Source organism: Atractosteus spatula, chromosome 15 (genome assembly GCF_055471065.1).
Source record: "Atractosteus spatula isolate fAtrSpa1 chromosome 15, fAtrSpa1.hap1, whole genome shotgun sequence".
Classification (NCBI taxonomy): Eukaryota; Metazoa; Chordata; class Actinopteri; order Semionotiformes; family Lepisosteidae; genus Atractosteus; species Atractosteus spatula.
In genome coordinates, this window is record NC_142720.1 from 21,185,301 (window position 1) to 21,203,015 (window position 17,715).

Sequence of the window (17,715 nt, forward strand, 5' to 3'; positions counted from 1 at the left end):
TTTTCATTGCTTTTTCACCATATGCATATGCATAACTTAACCTGACCCATCTGCGCATGTGTGCCCCGCTTCAGATTAGTTAGTATGATTAAACAGTCCCTTCTGATGATGTGATAAATTGTTTTTTTTTTATGTAAAGTGCGTTTAAGTAAATATACACATCTCTTTGCAACCAATGAGAGCCGGGTGGGGGAAAAAAAACACTAATCAGGTGATCTAATTTTGGGGTCACATGTCTTCTCCCGATAAAAGATGGACCCTGAGAGGGAGGGACAGCCTTTAGGACACTTGAATGTGGTTTGATTTCCCGTCACACTAGCGGGGAAACTTAGGGGGAATAAAAGGTAAGAGATGCTCCAGGATTTGTAATCGCGCTGTGTAATATTTAACCCTGCAGAATAATGTAGGAGTCCACGTGGAATGCCAGCTGTCCAGCGAAAGTTTCGGAAGAGCTGGGTGGTGAAGTACTGTACTGGGAGTCCTCGAGCTACAGCCCCGACATTTTGGTGGAGCCCGTGGCGGGCGTCTTGTATTTAAAAGATAAATTTTATTCTTTAGGCATGGTTTGTATTTATACTTGTAATGCTGAATATGTCTAAATGCTAAAGCCTTTGACCTGAAAACTGGAGAAATGCAGTTTGCTCCTGCTGACTTAGCTTTAATTTGCATTCCCAGTCTTTGACTGCTATTTTGGAGGCTCAGTGTTGCATATGGACATTTTCAGTGCTTTCTTATCTGTAAAGGTAATCCATATGTGTCCTCCAGTGAGGGCCTTTCTGTCTTGATGAAAGTCTGCCCCTCAGTAGAAACCTCCAGCTGTTCTCTTGTTGTGCAGCCTGCGTGTGCTTGAAGACATGTCCTCCACCTCCCAGAAGCACAGGAGCTTCATCGCCGAGCCCATGGGGGACAAGCCTGTGACCGCCCTCTCGGGGATCGGTGAAGTTCTGGGACGGAAGCTGGAAGAGCAAGGGTTTGATAAAGTAAGGCGAAGCTAGTGGTTATCAGTGTGGAACACCCGTAAGGGAGTTTATAAACGGTCCACATAGTTGGGCTAAAAGTACTCGCTTGCAAGCATGAACTATTGTGTGACTGTTAATGTCTGCTTCCATGATTTGGGCATGTAAGGAGAAGTCATGGTGTCTCTCCTAGGCTTTTGTGGTCTTGGGGCAGTTCCTTGTGCTGAGGAAGGATGGCGAGCTCTTCACAGACTGGCTCAAGGATGCGTGTGGCGCCAACAACAGACAAGCAACGTCCTGTTATCAGTGTTTAAAGGAGTGGTGTGATGCCTTCCTGTGAGGATCGCTGTCCTTGCAGATCTTGACTGACAAATGAAGAGTACGATTCCACTGGGGAAACTGATTCAGCCATTTGAACTTTTAAATAAGTATTTTTTAAAATTTGAAATAAAGCATTTTCACAATTTTGGGTGAGATGTAGGTTTTAAGATCATGCTCACCCACCATTGAGTTCAGCTTTGGGTGGCACAGTGCTTCACCACCTCTCCTTCAAACTTGGTTGAGTACAGTTGGCAGACTGTAAAAGTGCTAAAAACTCACCTTCACAAAGTGTCTTCTACACTTTTTTTTATGAAGGTAATAAGTGTCTGCATTAACTGAATGTAATAAACAATTTCTGGCACACCATCGGTGAAAGTGTTCTGAAGTGTCAAAACCCTTGTGCCTACTGGCCTTGAATATAGAGCTGAGTATAGGCGATGACTGGTATGTAGATTATTGTTTTTATATTTAAAGTTGTCATCCTAATACTATTTGTTAAAAATCCCTTGCATGTAACATCAGCACAGTAATGATGTTCCTTTCCCACCTTGGGAACGTGAAAGAGGGTAGAAAAAGGACTCAAGTACGATGAGTGTACCTCATGCACAAGCAGAGTTATCCTACTGAACCCGAGTTCACAGCTTTGCAGGCTCTCAACTGCTGATTAAAATTCTTTGCTTGGCAGTAAACCGATTTATGCTGTCACTGGCAACTAAGAATAACTGTTGCAGGCAGAATGAATGCAGAGCTGACCCAAACCATTATGTAAGTGTGTAAAAATATGTAAGTTGCTGTAAAACACTCTCCTAATCCATCACTGAATGTCCGAATAGGATATGGAAAGGGATGGGGGGGGTGAAGTCATGCAAGGTTTGTGGTGCGTCTTTATATGGCAGAGGCTGACACCAGGGTGGGGGAACAGCAGTCCTTGCAGCCCAGTTTTAGAGGTAGATCTGAACCAAAAACCAATTCGGACATCAAAGCAGGCAACGTTCCTCATCCAAATAGTTTGGAAAACGGAATGTCCATCCCTGGCCTACACTGACTGGAGCCTTGCAGGCTGATAGTCAGATGGACAAGGCGTCTTTTCAGATCCGGTTTCCTCAGGGAGCAACTTATTGCCACTTGTGATGAAGCTTGTGTCACTGTAAAAGCACTCGTAGATGCTCTTAAATATTGTACAATAAGGGATTGTCTGCCCTCCTCCTGGAGAGCCACACTGTCTTGTAGTCTCCCTCCCAGCCAGTCCATAAAAAGGGTGGCGAATCCAGTCTAAGTAATAATAGACCAGTAAGTCTTACAGGAGATCCTTAGAAGTCTTGGAAGTGTGGAACAAGAATGCTATCTGGTGTACAGCTGAGACATTATGGATTCTGAATGATACAGGTACTCTAGATTTTAAAACTCTTTGACCAAGCAACACCAGTAAACATGAATATATTATATGGTATATTTAAAGTTTCAGAAGACCTCTGATCAAGTTCCTTATAAGATATTAACACTCAAATTGCAGCCAAGCTCTGAGTGAAATAACTGGATCTGTTTCTTTATTCATCCTACTTAAAGTAACATGCTTTTCACATCTCTGTTCACTGCCCATTGAGGGACTGTGGCTGTGCAGGATCAGAAATACAGACCACTGCTTCACAATATCAACTGTTTTGTCTAATAAATCTTTGCCTAATTCAGACCAATACTAGTTTTGTTTCAGTCACCGCAACCATCACTACCATAATCATCCTACTGTAGGTGCTTTAGTAAATTTCAAAACCCAGAGACTTTTCTGAAATGACTTCACAAGCACTGATGATTGTTTTCATGCTTTGAGTTAGCAAGTTTAATTTGAAAAAGCAAACCAAAGTCACCCAAAACAATGTAAGCTTTTAATTTTCTTTCAGATATAATGCACTGTCATTACATTTAAAATGCATTTATTATTCATATTCACGGTCTGCAAAGTGGACTTTTCAGTTTCAGAATAGTGCTTTATCAACATGTACAGTAATCAGACATTTAAATACTGCCACATGTAAGACTTATTACATCAGACAACAATTACTTGCGTTTTCTGGTAAAAAACATTACAAATAGAGTGACAAGATAAGTCAGCTGAGGTCAAAATAAAATGTTTTTCAGTTCTACAACAGCACAGTAATGTTTTAAGTAAAGCATCTCAGAGATGATGAACATTTAGATGATGAAAGAGAAATAGCTGATATTAATTTTAATATTTCACATAATGTGTCACCAAGGAAGAAATCAACAACATGCATCAGGCAAAGAAGTAAAGAAATACAATTGTATTAGTATAAAAGAGGCAAAAGTGTTACAGTCATTAGATAAATACAGGATAAACATATTTACAGGGCCTGAAGGTATTTTACCAATTGTACCTAAGCAAATAATTTATAATCTATAAACAAAACTCTTAACAGTCACTCAAGAGGGGAAATAACCACTGACAGGAAAATTGCTACCGCCAGTCCATTAAAACAAACCAAACTAAGCAGTTACAGACCAATACATCTTACTTCCAAGACTTGAGCAGAGAGAGGGAGTCTGATTCAAGTATTGAAAACATTGAAGGGCACCAACATGTTCAACCCACTAGACCTCTTCAGAGCCAGTGGTAAAACACTCATCAGAGAGCACAGCTGTAAACTGAGCGGAAAATCTAGTTGGAAGTGAGAACAAGAGGCACTTTTTTACACTAAGGGTTGTGGGAGTCTAAAACACACTACCCAGCCATGTTTTCAAAGGTGACACCTTGACTTTCATGAAGCACCTGAAGGAGATCCTTGGAAGACTTAGCTACTAGGAACCAAGCAAACCAGTAGGGTCAAATGGCCTTCTCAAAGAGATCACTCTCTCTGAGACCACGGAAACATCTGAACTTCTGTGTTTTCAGAAACTGACATGTATGTACAACTTCAGACATACTAACTACTGTATATTTCCCAATACATTCAAATACCACATACATTAACACATTTCCTTCTCAAGCATGTAAAAATTCATTTCAAAGCCACTTCACTCTGTTTAATGAGTTGGAATTTGCATATGTAGAATTTAAAAAACAATCGATAATGTCAATGATGCCCAAAACAGCACATGTAATACAGTACTCATTCACATTTTTAATATGACTGTATTCAGTGCTTATTTTCCAACTGCCCACATCCTTTTAAATGGTAAGCATCATAATCAAGTTTTTGCGGTATCACAATTGAGTGGAAAGTTGTCAGTGCTCTCTGAATGTAGGATGATTTATTATTAACACTGTATTTGTAATTATGTTACACTACATTGACTTCCATTCTGCTGAAAAGAACGTTTGTCCGCATGTGTTGTTTAACTGCCAGTAAAAAAGACCTAAAACCATTATAAAAAAAGAAAACACTCTAATCTCAACTCTGAAACTGCTGGCTTGAGATTCAAGCTAAACAGGCCCTGGGATGAGTGACTATTGTCACCTGTGAACTGTTTGAGACACTGATGTGGAAAAACACAATATACAATAATTAGCCAACTTCTAGTGTTCTTCACTGGGGAAAAAAATCAGCTTATTTCACAGTGGAGTCACGGGACCAAAATTAACATCAAATACAAAGAACCCTATTAATGAAGTACCATAATGTGAGTTACAATCAATTATTTCCCGGCTTCAGCTTCCCAGACAGTCTCGCTGTCCTCACACACTTCTGAATCGCTCCGCAGACTGAGCTGTGTACTGGAAAGAAGCGCCCAGAGCCCAGCTGGTCTCCACGTTGTCAATCTTCCGCGCGAGCTGCAAGCGAACACACATTTCACTGAGTTTAACTCGGCAGGGCGCAATGCGTTTCTATCACGTACTGTACAGCGCGTCTCTTCTTTTTTGGCCCTCACCTTAAAAACGTTTTCCTTGGAAAACCCCAGCTCTTGTAGCAGGACGGATATGTAAGTCAGATCTAGGCACAGGAAGGGATTTTCTCCGGCAGTGACTTCCATACCATTGCACACTGAAAAGGCAAGAAGACGACAAAAGCCAAAACGTTCATTTTCTATTTCTGATTTCCAATGTTGCTCCCTATCCCTTTGGAAGGGTGCAATACAGTGTTTTGTTCCCATCAGAACTGTTAAGAGAGAAAAGTTTCCCATGGCTTCAGAATATTTGGTTTTCAGTGTATTTTTCTTAAAATAGAGTCTTGAGCCACATTCATGCATTATTCATTTTCCTCAATGTAACAGAATATTCCCCACAATCAGCCTTAAATTAATAAAGCTGTAATAGATACATAATAAAGGAAGATGGTAACTGCTTTCATACCTCTTTTGGCTGCTTCAATATAATCATTCATCTTTATATTCCCTCCGGTCTTTTCATCTGCCCAGAGAAAAAAAAAGCAGAAGGATAAACTTTTCATCTCTATTCATCAGGGCATTTATAACGCATATAAAAGCTCTTCAATTCATGGTCTGGGTATTTTGCTCCCTCACATTCTTGTAGGATTTGACTTCATAGCTCTACATAAATCTTTTGGGCAACAGTTCTTACAAGAAAAGAAAGGGACTGAAATTCATTGTACTTACCGATTAAACCTACTTCCACAGCTCTATCATAGTAATATGAAAAAGCATAGAAGTCCATATTTGATGCCTCTTCTGCTTTTTTCAATTTTCTATAGAGCATTTTCTCCACTTTTTGGAGGCAAGACTCATATATAGGTTCTCCTGAAACAGAATCGAAAAAGTGAAAGCTATTCTTAGCGCATTTGGTCTGAACTATTATTTAACGTGAAAAACCAATGGAAAAAAAACACAGCAAGTGATCGGACAAGGATACATGAGGACAATTCAAAGATCCATCCTGTGAAGTAATATGTGTGGAATGTAAGGAGGCTCATTCAGCCCTTTAGGCCACTGTGGTGATACAATATCTGCTGTGTGGCTCAGGGCTGGGACAGTCCAGGGTGACTGGGATGGGGTCCCAGCAGGAGCAGTGCTGCACACACCAGACTTTAGCAGGACATGTCGTTCCATGCGGCCTACCTGCCTTCTGACCCCTCACTGTGTAGACGGCTTCAGCATGTTCCCACTGGCCTCTGTAACCTGGGGCCAAGCAAGGGCTCACCAGTTCCTGGTCTTTCTCCACTGTTGAAACATCACTTTGTCAGTAAAGCTCAGTGCTAAGAACCTGAACACCCCTGGTCCTCTGTCAGGCCTGGCTCTGTACTGGGTCACCAGTGCTACTGATAAAAACTACTTATTTTAACATTACACCAATGTTCACTGGAATAACTACCGCAATGGTTAATCCTATTGTAAAGTCCTGGGTTCGGTTTCAGGTTTTAGGCATTCATGTAAAGGAAAACAGGGCTTTCACTGGTCAATTATCAAACTTTATTGATAAAAAAACTAGCAGGCCAAGAAAGAAGGAGAAAGAATAACGGATACAGCGTGGGCCTGCATTCTCTCCTCAGCCGTCCACACCACACTTTCCCTGGGTCAGAGATGAAATTACACTTCACTCATACCAAGCACATTACCACACACAAAACACTGAACATGTTAACCCAAATATGTCTCACACTATAAATCAGGAGTCTCAGACTCAGTTCCTAGGTGGCCCAGTGCCTGGGTCTTATTTGACTTATCAAAACTTTAACTTAGTTGAAGGAACAACTAACTATACAAAACTTTAGAATTTGGTTAAAAATATAGTATTACAATTATGCAGTTAAATAATTAAGACAAATTGATAATCAAGATCTTGGATGGAACAAAAATCAGAATACACTACTAGATCCTGCAGGATGTGAGTTTAAGACTCATGTTAAAAGTCTATTTTTACATTCAATTCGATGAGCACATTAACGTCTAACTTTCTATGAAATAACAGGAATGTGTCCTTTTATTCACTTCCCAGACAGTTTCAGCTGTCTGTTGCCTTATATATATATATCATCAAGGCATCAGGCAACAGGGAGTGATTCTTGGTATAAATAGAGCTGCAACATCCTCGCCAATCAATGCTGAAAGTACCGACATATGAGTTATTCCTGTATATAGAAATAGTTAAATTTCATATTTAAAGTCCGAAACTATGATTTATGAACAATTAAAGCTTGCAAAATGTGACAAAAGGAAGAAAACATTTGGGAAGACAAATGCAATTTTAAGTGTTGTCCTGCTCCTGGCTTTTGGCAGTATTGCAATCTGCAGAGCTAAAATATTGCCATCTGCTGGAACACTGAAGAAATGTCAACCAGCATCGAAGCCTTGAAAGATATCAAACATCAGTAATATCAAATCAGATTAAAAAACTAATTTAATAACCTTTAAATCTTCAAATCTGGATTCAGGGCATTTGATGGATGTTGTTTAAAGAGCTACATAAAATAAACAACAGCTGCCAACCAAATAATTCATATTTTCTGTGCTATTAATAGGTAACATAACGATTTACTCATTTAACGGTGTTTAACAGAGGAAGGTTAAGCAAAATACTCACAGGGTTGCCCTTCAGTTCCTCCTAAAATCGCAAGTCTTGCTGACATTAAACCTAAACCCAAGTAGCTGAAAGAAAGGAAGTTCTGTGACTTTGAAACATATGACGATAGAGAACACACTTTAAAATCCGAATGTGCCCGTACTTTGCTGTTAGACTGTGTACTTAATGGGTTATATGGGCTCCCTTTGCACAAGTAGCAAAAGTGAAATTACAAAAGAAAAATCAAAGACGACAATTTAGGAATTTCAGAACCATAGACATAGTGCTCTCAATTGTGTGGGAACTTTTTTCAGCAGATGACCTTGTCTTTTAAAATTATGCCTTTGCAGGAGGATTTGAGCTAAAGAAATTGGAAAACCAACTGGAAACCATGGGCTATAATGGGACAGTCACCCTACCCAACAGGGCTGTGAAATACTCATGACCCCATTAAACACTTCCTCCAGCAGGAGTGTCGTCAACACGTTGAGATTTGGGTAACGGTCTAAGGCACTGAAATACATTTCCCATCAATTTCCAATAGTACTGATACCTGAGGATTGTTTTGGTCAAGGAAGTTCATGGAAATCTTTCTTGTGCTCCTTAGGACAGCCACCCTGTCTATCAGCGCCGTGCATTTGACAGAAAATATCTAATAGTGTGGCCAGTGAGTGTAACTAACATACACATTTTGCCTTCTTTGTAAGTTCTTCCAAAACCTAATATTTTTTTTATTCAAAGCCCAGTATTTTCCTCTTTACCCTTCTGTACTCACATAGCCAGTTCTGAAGACGAAATGCCACCTACCTATGGGAGTAGAGTGTATAGGTGCTATTAAACATCTGGAATGATGTAATGTAACCAACAGGAGAGGTCTGGATTGTTTTCTGAAGAGAAATAAGAGAACATCAATTTGTGAACCTGCCGAGCTGCAGGATTCTATAGGTATCTCCAATCTCCAAAAAAAAAAACAACAACCAGTTTTTCCACTCACTAGCTTGTTTCTCACAACTACATCTGAGCTTGACAGACACATGCTACACCACTGCAGAAAAATGAACATCTATTCTTTCCATCAATTTTAACTTGAAGCACACAGTATTTTTATTACATGGAGGCTCTTGGGAAAGTGGTACAGAACTCTTCCTGTGAATCCTCCTGTTAAAGCCTGCTCCATTTTGATAAGAATGCCTCACAGGTAAACGTTGTTAGAATTTTACATTAAGCTAATATTTAAGGACTGATAACAAGGTGCCCTGGAAGGTCACGCGTTCAGCAGCTCTGCTCGGAATGGGACTTGCCTCATCTCGTGGGGAGAAGGTGATCTGGGTCGAGCCTCCTCCCAGATCCAGCATCCCCACCGTGCGCTTCTCGGGGCCGTGGAAGCTACCTGTGGGACACAGACACTCACTGCTCACCACAGCACCGAGCGGCTGAACACCGCAGACCCGACCCAACGAGGGGCGACGCCCTCCTCTCCAACTCTCCCGGCAGCTGGACCCGTGTGCCGACAGGGCGGAGACCGTGACAGAGGGGTCGGGCACATTTGTTCATCTACAAAACTTGATTAATAAACCTCCTCCCCCCTCATTTATTATATCAGCTCACCACTTTATTTTGATAACATTTGTTAGTATAACAACATCTTTGTCAAAAAACACTTACTGTTGCCAAGACGAAAATAAGACTTACAAGACTGCAGTTTAATCACTGGCTCAAACGGATGTAGTTTCACAATCAAACACCACAGGGGTGTCTGTCTAGTCAGCCAGTCTGTCCCCTTGAAGGTTTAAGGTTATGGTGATGACCGTTCGAGCACAGCGTTTAGTGTCCTAAGAAAGCCAAGGCAGTTAACGCTTGTCTCCTGAAACTATGACACCAAGAAATGAACAAGATCTCTTGGTGGTTTTAAACCATTGCAAGGGGTTTGGTGAGGCCTTTTATTAGAACAGTGCTAAATATATGACAGTGGTATTAAAGAGCTGATGACAAATGTGGCCATTTCAAACAGCTTCCGATTCAAGTAAATCAAAAGAAAAAAAATAAAGTTAAAAGGTTTCCAATGTTTCTGTTATAATACTAAGGTAATGTAGAGCTTATTCAGGATGTCATTAAAAAGAAGGAATCAAATATTTAATAACAAAGAACATCTTACCTATCAAAAAGTTGACAGTAATCCATGCTGAAATACCTGTAATGAGAAGTTCATTAAAGTCATATCTGAGGATATAACATACTATTCCTATTATTCCTCCATTACATGTTCTTTGAATTTGATTTACTCCACTGTGAATATCCATTACAATAATATGATGATTATAAAAAATTAAATAAGAACATAAAACACTTATACAGAAATGAGGAAGGTATCAAAGCCACAAAAAAATAAGAGCAGTTGCTATAATATTTGGTCGTTACTGGCCATTATACTACCATCTACATTTTCAATTATCTCTGGCCAACAGTACATTTTGTAGTCTTTTTAATGATACTCTCTCTAAATACATTAAGAGAATTTCTGACATTCTTCAAACTCAAGAATGATTAAAAACCATTTTTGATAACATATGCCCCACCTCACAATATATAATGACCTTTAGTTTCTCTAAACCACAGTTCAAAAATGCACTTTTGCCCTTCTGTTCTGATGAAACGTTCATTCTTTGAGCTTTAGAGTGAGAATGTTTATCTTTTCTCTTAAGCTTAAACACAGGTCAACGTCCCTTACCGTGTGCTTCAATAAAGAGATTTGCATGAAAGGAAAACTAACTTGTAATACAGCAATGATAATCAGGTTATGGAAAGATGGGAACTTAGCTTTAATGTACTGTAGCAGACAGTTAAGAAGATTGGCCATTAAGCTTCAGCATTCTTACCGAAATCACCTTCCACAAAATCATCCATTATGTATTTTTCCCAACTTTATCAAATGTAGCTTGCAACAAAGTGGGTCGAAAGCTATAAATAAGATCTGTGACTAATTTGTTCAGGTGATTACTACTGTACTACTACTTTCCTGTCCACCTAATTAACCCAGCATCAATAGAACAGTAACTCTAGGTTACACTGAGACAAGCACGTAGTCAGGTTTATCAAAATTACATCTTTAGATCTTTGTAAATATATGTCACTGGAACCAGAAAACCCACGAGGATGAGCTGCAAAGTGTTCCTTAACACTATCAAGACTACATCACCATTTGCAAGAACAACAGGTCCCTGAATGAGTATGTATTAGGCACACGAGCTTAAGTAACTTGTACCTTCATGAATGCCATCCATTATGGACACGCTGTCTTCTCTGGTCAGAAAGGGTGATGCTTTGAAGGTTTCTCTCACCTTTGGAATCAAAGTGGTCAAAGCACAGTTTTCATCAATCTTACTATTTCGTGCACAGACCCACCAAAATAGAAAGACAGAATGTCAGTTTCACATGTAATTAAGCAACAAAAGGGAACTTCATACCTGTATAGATCTGACAGCCCAGTCTTTTTTTAACTGGAACAGAGAGGACTGTATGGGGCACTTGATTCTTGGAGTGTAAATTCAGAAAGAGTCAGCACCAATATAATAAAGACACAAGCGGACTATGTTAAGGACCACCAAAGACAGACAAGAGGAGACCTTTTCTTTCACAGAGGATTATAGGAGTATGTAACCAACTGTGGGATTATTTTTATATAACTAATCAAATTTTTCCAATCATTGTTATAGGCACAGCAAACAAGAAAATCAAGGTGGGCAAAATGACCTCCTATCATTTCTTCTTATGTTTATCCTGTATAAGAGTATTGAGTCGCACTATGAATGGGCTGCATGCACAACTTCATAGACCTAAGGAAGAACTGCACTGACAAAGACAATAAAAAGACAATACTGGTGCTCTTAAATCAGTCCAGACAACAGCAGTCAGATACATGCCAGGGTTTAAAGGAGTGTCCTACACTGACAGGCTGAAGGAACTAAACCTTTTTCTTTCTATAGAATACAACAGTATTCAAAATAAAAGTAGAGATTTTACTGCTACACAAAGTTCAGAATTGTAAGAGTATAAGCTAGTGTAGTATTATCTAGGGATCATTCCCAGTTGTGTGTTTATTTGCAATGAACAATCCAGCAGAACAAAGCTGGAGACCAGCTGATCCTGTTTTTAGTACAGTACAACAAATGTTGCTGTGGGTTTGAATGAGACCATGAAGCACAACTTTTCACTGATAAATGATACAGAGACATACTGAGACACTTTAGATGCCTAAGAGTACTCACCGTTAATGTGTTTTTATTATAGGCTATATTTATGTCCACACAATTCTATAAAGGTAAACCTTATGCTCTTCATGTGCTCCCTTGTTGCACTTGTTGTGAGTTTTTCTCATTTATGTCTGTGAATCAGGGTAGTTGGGCCACTACAGTTTAAGGACAATTAATTACTGAAATTAAGCTACTGGAACCATACACTTTTTGATCATGATTCTTTTTAGTGAATGAGTGGAGGAGACAACATGAAAGTACACCAGAGCACCGTTTACCCACATTGAGCTTTTGGAAGTTTACAACAGCATTTTGCTTGTCTAAGTAAGAGCTAGCAAATGTTGAACACACTAAAGAGTAATGTCCCTTTCAATTATAAGCATTTACCTTACCTTCAGTTTGCTTACCTCCACAGAATACATATTTTAAAGCTCGCTATGGCATATTTCATGCTCTATGTGCATTAGTATCTCAAGGGCTGATGATACTGTACCTTCCTTCATGATAAGGACACGAGGTCTACTGAACTGTGATTAGTAAGAACGCAATTTTTAATTAATTGATTATTACAATAAATTTCACAGCGACTGATGCTTTAAATCATTATTTATTAACTATTATTTCACTAATAAGCTGCTACTACACTCAGAACGTTCCCTTGTGCTTCGGCATTCTGGTTAGTCCAGTACAGAACTGCTTCGTCTGCAGCAGCACGAGCTGCACTCTAGAGGGCAGCAGCTGTTACCTTGGATTTGTTGCAACTGAAAATATGTCAAGTACAGAAGAGGGCTGTGTACTAACCACAGGATCATCCCAAGTTAGTATGCTGCTCTTAGTTTGTTGCAATTGACTCAATGACTAACAGTCTAAAAGTAGCAACTGAAACAGAAAGGCATATTAAGAGCGAGGGTGTGAGAGGTCCCACCTTATCCAGCAGGTGCGTGGCCTTTTCTCCAGGAAGCAGACGCAGCCCAGCTGTTGCCTTTAGTGCCAGAGGAGTGCTTTTCCACAGGACGCAGGGAATGCTGCTTTTAGCCACTTCCAGCAGCTCCTGGAGCCCAGCTGTACACTGCGGATTAGCCAGAAATAGCACTCACCACTCTCAAGTGCCAAAACAACACCCTTCATTATACTGTCCAAAGAGAACACTCAGCAAGCAAAAAAAAGATAATTTATTACTTAAGCGTCCCCCCACTGTACCCTAATAAATGTCAAAATAAAAGAAAAAAAATCTTTGTTGTCCTTAGCATACACTTCATAATAACTCAAAAACTATAGATTTTATAGGTTGGTATATATTTAGCAATGTACTGTAACTATTGCTTTTTAGCATTCTGGTTAAATAAACTGTGTTACTATTGTCTGTACAGGGCTGCCTTAACTCTAAAAAAAAATATTTTAACTTCTAATCAAGTCAATAACACTGGAGAACACTGCAGGTAAACCAGAGATTGCATTACCTTGTCCGGGTCGTCAGCATAAGCAGACAGCCCTGGTTTTATTGCTCTGAAAGTTTCATGGGCCAGTTTGGGAGCCTCTGCCACACAAAAACAAAAGAACACGGCAAGTGTTCATTTCAGCTGATCCATAATTGCTCAAGTGCCCTGCAGAGAGTCAACACTATGAGTGAGCTCAGTAGAAATGCCTCTGCCGTGCTGACTTTTTTTACACAGTCCACACAGTACAATTTGTATAGGCTTGAACAGAAAGGCTGAAAAGTGAAGACCTCTGGTCAGGCACACTGTCCTGACATTATATTAAAACCCAATGGACTGAGGTTTATAACTCTCTCCCATACCCTTCTAACTCAGACATGAACTGGGAATGACTGTCCTTTGGTCAGTCAATATCTGGATGTCTTGGGAACACTGCACAGCCAGCCTGGTCCCTGGAAGAGTGGGATGGGCTTGACAGGGTCTGACATACAGTACTCGCCACTCATGGGGACCTGCAGGCGCCTGCAAGCTGGCAGCAATTTTATCTAAAGATGAACTGCTGCGCTTGCAGAGCACAAGCTCCTGCAGGACTGTGTGGAAATTGTAGCATGATAAGAGGTGTAAAAGCTCTCACAGGTAAGTAAGTCAGAGCATTGTGTGCACAAATTCTAACTTGCCCCAGCTCTTTCTCAGCTGAGGTGATAAGAAGAGTTGATAACTGACATAACTTGGGTACTGAATATAAACTACTTTGGAAATTCAATTTTTCTATTTGAAGTGAAACAGCTAATGGTGTCTAGAACGGCAAGAAACAGCTAGATTAAATTTTGTATTAACTGAGTTAGCTAGCAAACAAGCACAAAGGACCAGAATGGCAACAATTCTTGCATTCTTACTTGTTAACAACATAATAGTATATCCTTTTTACATACAGACCTCTCCTAACTTCTGGCAATACCAGTTAAACCAGAAACCTACAAAGAATGACGATACAGGATATACTGTAGGATACAGGTTCATCTATTTTAAGTCTGTTAATCAGCCTTTGCCTTTTTCAGCATTTAAATGCAAAATGCTGGTTGCCTCCATAATCCCTTTATGCATTGCGAAGAGTGTACTAGGTCTAAGGGACGCCTGATCAGAGCCAGTACTCTCAGGCCATGTGAGAGCCTGTGGCTTACCGTTCACAAAACAGTGACCACAAAATTCCAGGGATTTAACTACTTGAATGTACAGATGGCAGCCCAGGACCTTAAAGGACACGGGAATATGACAATCACAGATTTAACATTAAAGCTAAAGCAGCACTTATGTGATTTAGCTTAATATTTCAATATGATAACTACCCTGATCCTCAAGGCCATGCGATCTGGTAAGTTAGTGTGTTGGTGCCACCAACATTCATTTGCCATGTTTCTCACTTGTATTGGAAGAGTGCAAACAAAGTCAAATCTAAGTACCTAAGAGAAAAAAAAGATCTTGCTTTATTATTGTCCTTAGATCCGGGTTAAAACTGCTACTAAAGATCTGAAATAACTTAACAATTTACCTTGGATAATAAGAATTTAAACCTTTAGTGTATCCTTTAACAATATCAAGAGAGATTATGCATCTGCAGAACTGCAGAGTGGCTACACACCAAAAAATGATGCTACACCGGAACCGATTGTAATAATAATAATAATAATAATAATTGCTTACACTTATATAGCGCTTTTCTGAACATTGCACTCAAAGCGCTTTACAGGTAATGGGGATCCCCTCCAACCCCACCAGTGTGCAGCCCCACCTGGATGATGCGACGGCAGCCATAGTGTGCCAGAACGCTCACCACACACCAGCTCTCAGTGGGGAGGAGAGCAGACTAATGAAACCAGTTCACAGATGGGGATTATTAGGAGGCCATGATTGGTAAAGGCCAAGGGAAACTTTGGCCAGGACGCCGGGGTTACACCCCTACTCTATTCGAGAAACGCCCTGGGATTTTTAATGACCACAGAGAGTCTGGACTTGGTTTCACGTCTCATCCGAAGGACGGATGAGATTGCACCAATAAAGATTTTTTTTCACACGAACCTATTTTTTTTAGACCTGAAAATAATGCAGCGTTCTCCATTTCTGGTTATCTTGAAGTAGGCATCACATCACAGCATGGACAGCTTGTGATTAACCTAAAAAAATTCTATGTCTTTTCTAAATTTCTGCATTTAAGTATTTTACCAGTTACCCTAGCAGGAAAACTCCTAACAGAAATAACAAAGGCCTTGACAGTCTTCCTAACAACAGTATAATCTTATCTATCTTATATACTATAACCATCAAATCACCTTCTAAGTGCTTTATCCAGTACTAGTTTGCAGGGGAGCTGGAGTCTATCCCAGCAAGCAAGGGGTGCAAGAGAGGATACACCCTGGATGGGACACCAGTCCTTCACAGGGCCCACACAGACACACACTCACACCAGGGCTAATTTTTTACTTAAGTAAAATGACCTAACAGCATGTCTTTGGAGTGAGAGAGGAAACCGGAGCACCTGGAGAAACATGGAGAGAACACACCAACTCCACACAGACAGCACCCTGGGCATTGAACCCAGGGCCACAGCACGACAAGGCAGACCACTGACCCAGCCCTATACGCTATTATTAAAGCACCAATTTCAATGTATCATTTTTCACAGGTACCGGGGCAAATCGTCTACACTAACATGACAGACCTTTATAGTGAGGAAAAAAACAGAAGTATCCCACTGGAATGCTATATAGATCGCTCAAAGAAAATTGCAAACAACTATACTGCTTTTCAGAATACAGAAATCTGGCTGCGACGCCAGTGACCTACTGTACCATTTACTTCCTGCACAAACTGGAAGACATGAATCCTGGTTCCAGTGCTCCCCGCGTCGAACATGATCCCATACTGGAGGCTGCTGTGATTGAGGTCCCCCGAGGCCGGCTGGCACCCCTCACGCTCGGCGCTCCTGAAGCCGGGGAGCTCCTGGTACAGCGACGGCTTCGCGAGGTCAACATGCCGCTTGACATACGTCAGGTAGGCCACGACACAGGCGACGAAGAGGAACGCGCTGGCTAACTTCGGTACCCTCATGTTTCCGGAGTGAGAGGTACATACTGACACGTCACCCCGGGTTTAAACACTGCCCGCCATGTTAATATACTTTCCTTAAAAGAAAAACACAAGACAAGACACGTCACACATATTGGTCGCTGAGACATTTTCCGTTTGGATTCGGTTACCGGAGGCTTCAGAGATCAACATTATCATCAAGATCTGTTTTTCCTGCCTTTGATTTCTAATCGTATTGCCAGAAAGGAACGCTTCAGCACGGAAATGAATGAGTGGGCCACATTCAACAAGGAACTCCTGTCACTTCAAAACTGTGAAACCTTCTCAGACTTAATACAACGTCTTTAATAATAACTACCGTATTATACTGTATATTACAGCTGTACAGATGTATGCTGTACTTCATTCCATACAGGATATGCTTAAAATACTCACAACATTAATAAGTAAACACGCTTGAACAAAATAATAAAAATAAACCTGTTTAGAAAATATTTCACTCGTTTTACGGCGAAGAAATGCACACGCCAACGTCTATTCATTACCTGCCTTTCCGAAAACTGAGGCTACAGAAGGTAGGCTCGTTCCTTCCTAGGCTCCAAGAACATAACCTAGCAATTCCGTACAATCTTCAACCATATGTATCATTACCTGTACACTCGTTATTCTCAAGTCCTTGCAGGCGCGACGTCCCGAACTTGAACACTTCCGTCTTCCTCGCGATGACTGAAGTTAAAGGTCTCCTGAGAGCCAACCCGCGACCGGCTCCGTTTGATGACGTCACGGACGCGTCCGTCTCGGCGAGGCCGAGCGCAGGAGCTGCATGCGATAAACCGTGCTGTGCGACAGTTTTGCACATGGCTAAATGACATTTTTTTTTAATGCCTCGCCTCTCAAAGGGTGAACGTCATACCAGAGGGTTTGTATTCGCTAAAACGCTTTCACTTGTCTTCCAAAGCATATCTTACAGACATTGAATGACAGGGGGCGGTATTGATCCTAAGCCCAATGACGCCCGCTGGAGGAATTCTAGTGAAACGTGAGGATGGACAGCCGGTCCAAGACATCTAACTTGTGAAATCATTGAACGATATCAGTTAAATTACCATGGACACCTTTACACCAGATCATTAAACATTTACTAGATCTCCGTTTACAAAATGTTAGCCTATGCTTTTTATCTTATTCCTTTAAGTAAT

General features: G+C 40.5%; 2 protein-coding genes across 2 annotated transcripts; one reads left to right on the plus strand and one right to left on the minus strand.

The window, feature by feature from the left end:
• Positions 1-130: 130 nt before the first annotated feature.
• LOC148820241 (barrier-to-autointegration factor-like protein) lies at positions 131-2,952 on the plus strand. Its single transcript, XM_088934095.1, has 3 exons — positions 131-344; positions 836-980; positions 1,150-2,952. Exons 2-3 carry the CDS (start codon positions 855-857, stop codon positions 1,294-1,296), a joined length of 273 nt encoding a protein of 90 aa, XP_088790221.1. The 5' UTR covers positions 131-344; positions 836-854; the 3' UTR covers positions 1,297-2,952.
• A 129-nt stretch (positions 2,953-3,081) lies between these two features.
• entpd6 (ectonucleoside triphosphate diphosphohydrolase 6) lies at positions 3,082-17,279 on the minus strand. The gene is made up of 14 exons (XM_088933755.1): positions 17,168-17,279; positions 16,279-16,611; positions 13,457-13,533; positions 12,922-13,065; positions 11,009-11,084; positions 9,902-9,937; positions 9,048-9,136; positions 8,554-8,633; positions 7,768-7,832; positions 6,306-6,407; positions 5,847-5,987; positions 5,584-5,640; positions 5,163-5,275; positions 3,082-5,064 (listed from the first exon to the last, which is right to left on the minus strand). Exons 2-14 carry the CDS (start codon positions 16,535-16,537, stop codon positions 4,969-4,971), a joined length of 1,335 nt encoding a protein of 444 aa, XP_088789881.1. The 5' UTR covers positions 16,538-16,611; positions 17,168-17,279; the 3' UTR covers positions 3,082-4,968.
• Between the last annotated feature and the right edge of the window lie 436 nt (positions 17,280-17,715).